The sequence below is a fragment of the Sorghum bicolor genome, chromosome 2 (assembly GCF_000003195.3).
Source record: "Sorghum bicolor cultivar BTx623 chromosome 2, Sorghum_bicolor_NCBIv3, whole genome shotgun sequence".
Taxonomy (NCBI): domain Eukaryota; kingdom Viridiplantae; phylum Streptophyta; class Magnoliopsida; order Poales; family Poaceae; genus Sorghum; species Sorghum bicolor.
Genome location: NC_012871.2, coordinates 51631574 through 51638373, shown reverse-complemented (window position 1 = coordinate 51638373; position 6800 = coordinate 51631574). Strand labels below are relative to the sequence as shown.

The window sequence follows — 6800 nt, the reverse complement described above, 5'->3', positions numbered from 1 at the left end:
AGATCTCGCGAACCCCCAAGTAGTACATATAGTCAGATTGATTTTGAACAGGGTGGAGGCTTTTGCAAGAAGTGTTAGTAGCAGTGGCACGCCTGGCCCTGTTTCGAGTCCGAATAAAAAAGTTATGACTAAACGCGGTTCAAATTAGGGTTTTATGTGGATACAAGATGTAGATTTGTTTATGGTGAGGGTAAGGGTTGATGGAAAACAACAGAGTGATAAACACAAACAAGACTCAAACATGATCTAAGCCACCAACAAGATCTTGACCTCGGATACAAAGTCAACACGATGGACTCTGAAACTGAAATATATAAAGGCTATGATACAAAAGGTTATAGTACAGTAAAATAAATAAGGCGATATACTATAAGACAAAAGCAAAAATATTTGAACTAGAGTAAGATGTGAACCATGGATGAAACAACTACTCTCAATACATGTTAGATTCACATGTAACTCAAAATGTAATGATTGAATGAAACAACTACTCTCAATACATGTTTCATTATTTATTTCATAGATATTAAATTCCACAAGTTCAAACCGAGCCAACAAAGTTTTATCCATATGAAACTCAATTCTATCTTTTTTTATAAAAAAATATTGCTACATTATTAAGGCCTTGTTTACTTGCAAAAAATTTTGCAAAATGTGAACAGTAGCAATTTCATTTGTATTTAACAAATATTGTCCAATCATAGGCTAACTAGGCTCAAAAGATTCGTCTCGCAAATTACATGCAAACTGTGTAATTAGTTATCTTTTTTTACCTATATTTAATGTTCCTGTCGCAAGATTCGATGTGATGGGAAATCTGAAAAATTTTGCAAATTTTTTTAGGAACTAAACAAGGCCTAAATAGGGTTAAAACTCAATGAAACTATTAAATGTGGTTCAAACTCAAACGAAACTTTGGTTGAGACCTAAAACGGCCAAATAGTTTCTCGGGTCTTCAAAGGGCACGCTCGAGAGAAACGTGAGGAGTGGTCGTTCCTGGTGAGCCTGGATGCTAGATGCTGGTGCTCTCTCACTAATGATGGTATTAAACAAGAGATTAACTTATATTAAGTAATATTAGTATTTTCAAGACATGATTAGGGTTTAACGAGGAAAACTAAAAGCTATTAAATATACTTACACGAAATAAACAATACAATAACACTTATATACTACCTCTCTTTAACGTGATTACATTTATACAAATAACCAAACATATTATTAGACACACGTTGAAGCTGACTCTGATCGGCTGAGGCCTTGTTTAGGTGTATTTTTTTTTTTTTACAAAATAAACACCGTAGCACTTTTATTTATATTTAATAAATATTGTCTAATCATAGACTAACTAAGTTTAAAAGATTTATCTTGCAAATTACAAATAAACTGTGTAAATATTTAATGTGACGAGAAGTCTAAATATTTTTTGCAAAATTTAAACTAAACAAGGTCTGACTCCCCTGCCGTGAGGCTCGCCAAGAGAACCATGCCAAGGCGCCAAGGCTACTTTTTATAAACAATGACACCATTTCAATTTTTTTCCCTCACCGGTAGTCCTTGAGTACCGTTGCGCACTTGCGCCTGCGCACACGCAAGTTTAGCACCGTCGTCGAGACGTCGACCACTGCCTGTTCCAACATGAAGCCATTATAACCCCTCGCCGCCACCCTCCTTTCCGGCCGGAGAAATCAAAAGCATCAAAATCCGTTCCTTCCGAACCCATCTGCCACGCCCTGCGGAGTCCGGAAGATCAAGCCCCGATCTGCTTCTCCCCCCCCCCCCCGGATTCCCTCCAATCCCGTCGGCCCGGCCCGGGCTCCGCAGGTCGCCGTCGCACCCGAGCTCGTGTAAGTGGCGTGTCCAGCCGAATTGCCTTTCTTCGTTCGCGGGACGTGCGTGAGGTTTCCTAATTCGGATGATCTCTTTTCCCTCCGCCTGCCCTGTTTATGTTCTCGGGACTTTTTCTTGGGAAATTTGGGCGGGCAAGGGTTCTTGGAGTTCCGTACGAATTCGAGCTGTTCTTTTCTCTCTCTTTTTACCTTCCTTTCCTTTTTCCGGTAATTTTTCTTCGGCATTGCTCCAATACCGAAGGTCCGAAGCTGCTGTCTCTTTCTCTATAGTCGTAAGCGGAAAAAAAAAGGAATATTCTCTTTCTTCTTATATGTGAATTTCCCCAGTTCCCCCTCTTTGTTAGAAATTTGACACAAGTTCTTCGGTGTTTGTGCGACGAGCAGCAGAGAACAGGGGGTGGAGTATTCCTCGCCGCCGCTGCACGGCACGCGCGCGCTGTTGATTTATGTCGTCCGCACTGCTCCAGCTTCATGGTTCTGAGCTCCAGTCACCAGCCTCCTCTTTCTCTCTTCTCCTCCAGCCTTGGCAGAGGGGCGCCAGAGCCTATTGGTTTCGCTTCAGGATCTCTAGGTAACTTTCGGCATGTCTGATTGAGCTACATTACGGCCAAGTTGGTGCGAAGATTTCTTTTTCTGTTGTAGTCTCCAATCCTGTTACCCTGCTTATAGTCTCCTATATGAACCAGTCAATCAGACTATGTTATCCAAAGTTTCTGTTGCCTATCTGTCTGACGGTACTTCCTTCTTCAGTTGTCGCTGTTGTGTTTTTTACTTTCCCCAATTCAGCAGTCAGGGATGCTTGCTTGTTTGTAGTAGCAAACCATCAAAGTTTTTTTTTTCTATTGCCATGAAAACTGATCTGTTGTTCACATGTTAATGCAATAATTGTCTGCTTGTTTAGTCTCTGGTTTCTGTTTGGAGCTGGATGATAACTGATCTGTACATTCTATATGAACATAATAATATTACCTCATTAGTTTGGCATGCAAAGATGGAGGTTTATATCAGGTCATATCTTGCTCATGTATTGCAAGAGCTCATATATTCAAGTAATGTGCATTTCAGTTTAAGTTTTCTTTAGTAGTTTACATTGGTTTCAGATTTGGATTTGCGGTCAAGTACTCTGGGTTCCTGCATACGAGTTGAAGAATCCCTCAGATAACAAGCAATCTTGGTAAGTGTTAAACTATATGGAACTATACTTTCAAACAAATTAAGAGTGAACAGAGTATCCGCTATTTCCCTTCTCTTAACTTGGGTGAGCCCTTGTCTTATAATCTTGTCTGATTTGAATGCTACCAGGTTTGGTTTGGGTGGATTGTGTTTGGCACCCCTGGATTGTATTTGGTATCCCTCCTCTAAGTTCAACAGTTGGCCTGAATTTTAATTTCTGAGACATCTTTGGCAAAGAAAACTTATCTCCCTTTCTCCATCTCTGTTCAGAAGTTAAAAGAGAACCATCTTTCTGATTTGGTAAATTCGTTACTCAAGTTGTAGGCATACCTTACTTGGTATGTGGAGGCATCTTCTCTTTTCATATATGTGTGATGATAGTAAACCTTGTATTAGCAGATTTGATGAAATCAGTGTCCGTATGTGCAGATTGCTATTGCGTGGGATCTGGATGTTGCGCTACAAGAAGGTCTGCATTTTCTGCTGCGATCCTGATGCAACTGATTCCTCCGATGATGAGGATGATCAGACCTCCAAGAAAGAAAAGAAAATTATAAGAGAGGTTCTAGTTCCCTTAAGGAAATATAAGACCTTGAGACCTCTAAAAGCCATTATGCCATGTCGAATAAAGGATCTGAAAAGTCCAGAAAGGAAGGTACCATTGAGCAGGTACCGTGGTGTGCGCCTGCGGGACTCTGGTCGGTGGCAAGCAGAGATTCGCAATCCTTTCACAAAGAAACGAGACTACAGTTTACATGACACTGAGGAGGCTGCTGCTGCAACATATCAGGCAAAATGGTTCCAGTTCCACGCAGAGATGCTGGCAATAAAAGCTCAAGAGCCTGTGTCAAAACATGCAGCTTTGTCCAGCTCATCCTTGGTTTCCTGTGCCTCTTCATCTGTGTTATGCAAGCAGAGCATACAAGAAGTGCAGCAGAATGGAGGAGTATCCATGGAAATTTCAGAGGACGAACTTCTCCACCATGAACCTATGGATCAAAGCTTACTGAACTTCTCCACCCCTATGGAGACTTCAGGGCATGTCATGCTAAACTGGAAAGATGAGCTTCCTTTCAGTGACTCTGTCAGCCCAACTGATGAACCCCCACTCGACGATCTCACCAGACTGGAAGCTATGTTCCCTGTCAGTGATTTTATTGATGCTACATACGAGCCACTGGATGATGAATATATTGGCCTGGCTGACATTAGCCACCTGCCTCTTCAATTCAAGGGCCCAGAGTTCGATCTGGATGCAGAGCTTGATTGGAGTGGGTTCGACTTCGTTTCAATGGAAAGTGAACTCGAGTTACTATGAGTTTGCATCAGAAATGCCTCCTACTGAAACCTTGGATGCAACCTCTTTTCAATGGAAAATGAATTCGTGTTACTGTGAGGTTGCCTCAGAGATAGTTCCGATGAAACCTGCTCTTCACAGTGTTCAATTCTGCCAAAACCTGCTGCTGATGCTGTTATCTTCTGCTGAAACCTGCTTTTGGTGGTGTTTATTATGCAGGAACTTGCTCTTGATTCTGACTTGAGCTTTAGATTTCAGTTTGTTGGGTGCATGTTGGTGGGATGTGGTGAGAAGTTAACCTATGAGTTTTGTCTGGGACTGTCCTAGAGTAACTTGCCTGTGTGTGCTAACTGCTAGTATCTAACTAGTTCTAACTTCAGAGCTGATGCTGATGAATCAGCTGTGCAAGCCGGCAGCCTGTTGCATATTTTGGCATGTATTTCTAACTACATCTGTACGTGATATGTTTGATGTTTCCGCCTGTATGCATGTACCTGTAAGATTTCATTGCTAACTGTATGGAGCAGCATAGCTTGAGCGAATGGATATTGGATTAATTACTTACAGTTAATCATGCTGAGAAAATAGTTAGTTTTAGGAAGTTGGATAAAGAAATTTAGAATATTACTCCATCTGAATAGGTTTGTGTTCCCTTTTTGTGTTATCTAAATTGAACATAATGAGCACAATTTCCTTCTGAAGAGGAGTTATCTATCTGCACTTATGTGACATTTTTAGTTCGAGAACTGCTTTCTGCAGTTTGGATACCAAATAGTGGTTCATTTTCTCTGTCTCTTGACACAGAGACACGCTGAAATGTTTCTAGAGGTATGCATCTACAACACCATACACTGAACGTTGGTATAGGCATATCCTGAAGTGGTGGCATTCACAGTCAACATTGCTCTTCAATATTCAAGATAGAGATCCACATTCTTCTGAATATAATTGAAGCTCCAAAACCACTGCTGAAAAAATATTATGCATGATTTGTTCCCCATGCAATATGTGTAGTGTAGGAGCTACATATACGTAACGCTAAGAAAATTCTAATTCAAAAAAAAAAAGGCTGAAGAAGCGTATATGATTTTCCATGTAGTGTACCCAACAGTTTATTTTTCTTTCAAAAGTTTTGGGCAGCAAAAACTGAAAAATGACTCCTAGGCTGAAGGTCGCCGGCGTGAGTTCAGTAGACGGCGCCGCACTCGAAGGAGACGTCGCAGCCCGGGACGGGGCTGAGCTTGATGGCGTGCTTGACCTTGCTCATGAAGACGGGGAGGAAGGACATGGCCTGGCAGATGCAGGCGTTGTCGATGCCCATGAGGCGGCGGCAGCAGGCGGTGTCGTAGGGGTCGCGGCCGCCGTGCCCGAAGCCATGCCGCCGGCTGTGTGTGTGCTCGCGCTCGTGCTCGTGGCTGTGCTCGTGCTCGTGGCTGTGCTCATGCTCGTGCTCGTGCTCGTGGCTGTGCTCATGCTCGTGCTCGTGGTGGTCCGCCTGCGTCTGGTAGGACGCCGACGAACCGTTGCTGTGCAGCTGCAGCGGCTGCGCCGGGTTGGGCCCGGAGAAGGGGCGCAGGCTGCAGGCCTCGTTGGCTAGGTTGAACTGTGAGCGGCAGAACACCTGCGCCGCGGCGCGGCTGTCTGCTGCAATGACGACGACGAGCAGGAGGAGCACAAGACAAGGCACTGGTGGTGACCATCTCTTCTTGATGTCCATGATGATCTCCAGAGCTGCAGGAGGTGTTGGTTTCTTGGTTTTTTTACCAGGGGATGGTTCCTGTGGCATCTCAGGGGTTTAAGTAGTGAGAATTCGAAGCTAGTTTAGGAGGGAATCCGGTGGTTTTTGGTCCTGCATTGTTTTTCTGGTGGAAGTTAGGAGGGGGAATCAGATGAGAATGAGATTGTTCGGGGTTTTACATTTGCAGAGTGAATTGGTTGCTCATGCTTTTCTTAGGTGTTGCTCATGCTTAAGCTGTGACTGTTGACAAGTTTGACCTGACCTTAACTTTGTAATATATTTTCTCCTTTCTCTGTTGATGCCCTGAACTTATTCCGAAGTCACTTTGAGATGTAAAGTTTAGCAATGTTTCGCAAGTATTCTTTTAACTCGGTTTGGAGCCAGTTGGACGAATATTTCCGGAGCTCAGTTTGGCCTTTATTCAATTCTATATTTTTTTACTACTAATAAAGAAATATTCCAGAATGATATAATTTGTTCAGTAAACTTTTCATTGGAAAAAATCAACATGAGGTAAGTGTGCGAAGCTTGCAGAAGTTTTATAACAGAGAACACTTAAGTGGATCCCAAATTCTTTCCCAGAGGCAAAATATTGGCTACTGCTACCAGTTTGCAGAATTCAATTTTGATGGCATTCTATGTGTCCTTCCTGCTTCGCCTTAGTTTCTCTTTTGAATGGCGAGTTAATCAATCAGTGTAGAGCCAGTTTGGCAGGTTGATCAGGGATTTTTTTTTTGAAAAC

General features: G+C 42.6%; 2 protein-coding genes across 4 annotated transcripts; one reads left to right on the top strand and one right to left on the bottom strand.

The window, feature by feature from the left end:
• On the top strand, positions 1563-4834 carry LOC8064688 (ethylene-responsive transcription factor ERF119). 3 transcript variants are annotated; one of them, XM_021452819.1, is made up of 5 exons: positions 1563-1847; positions 2235-2421; positions 2951-3024; positions 3153-3323; positions 3453-4834. In XM_021452819.1, exon 5 carries the CDS (start codon positions 3475-3477, stop codon positions 4339-4341), a length of 867 nt encoding a protein of 288 aa, XP_021308494.1. In that variant the 5' UTR covers positions 1563-1847; positions 2235-2421; positions 2951-3024; positions 3153-3323; positions 3453-3474; the 3' UTR covers positions 4342-4834. The 3 variants fall into 3 exon arrangements, with proteins under 3 accessions (XP_021308494.1, XP_021308493.1, XP_002462168.1); XM_021452818.1 differs by having other exon boundaries at positions 3153-3361; XM_002462123.2 differs by lacking the exon at positions 1563-1847 and having other exon boundaries at positions 1865-2421; positions 3153-3361.
• Positions 5219-6337, bottom strand: LOC8064687 (protein deltex). The gene has a single exon (XM_002459976.2). It carries the CDS (start codon positions 6104-6106, stop codon positions 5507-5509), a length of 600 nt encoding a protein of 199 aa, XP_002460021.2. The 5' UTR covers positions 6107-6337; the 3' UTR covers positions 5219-5506.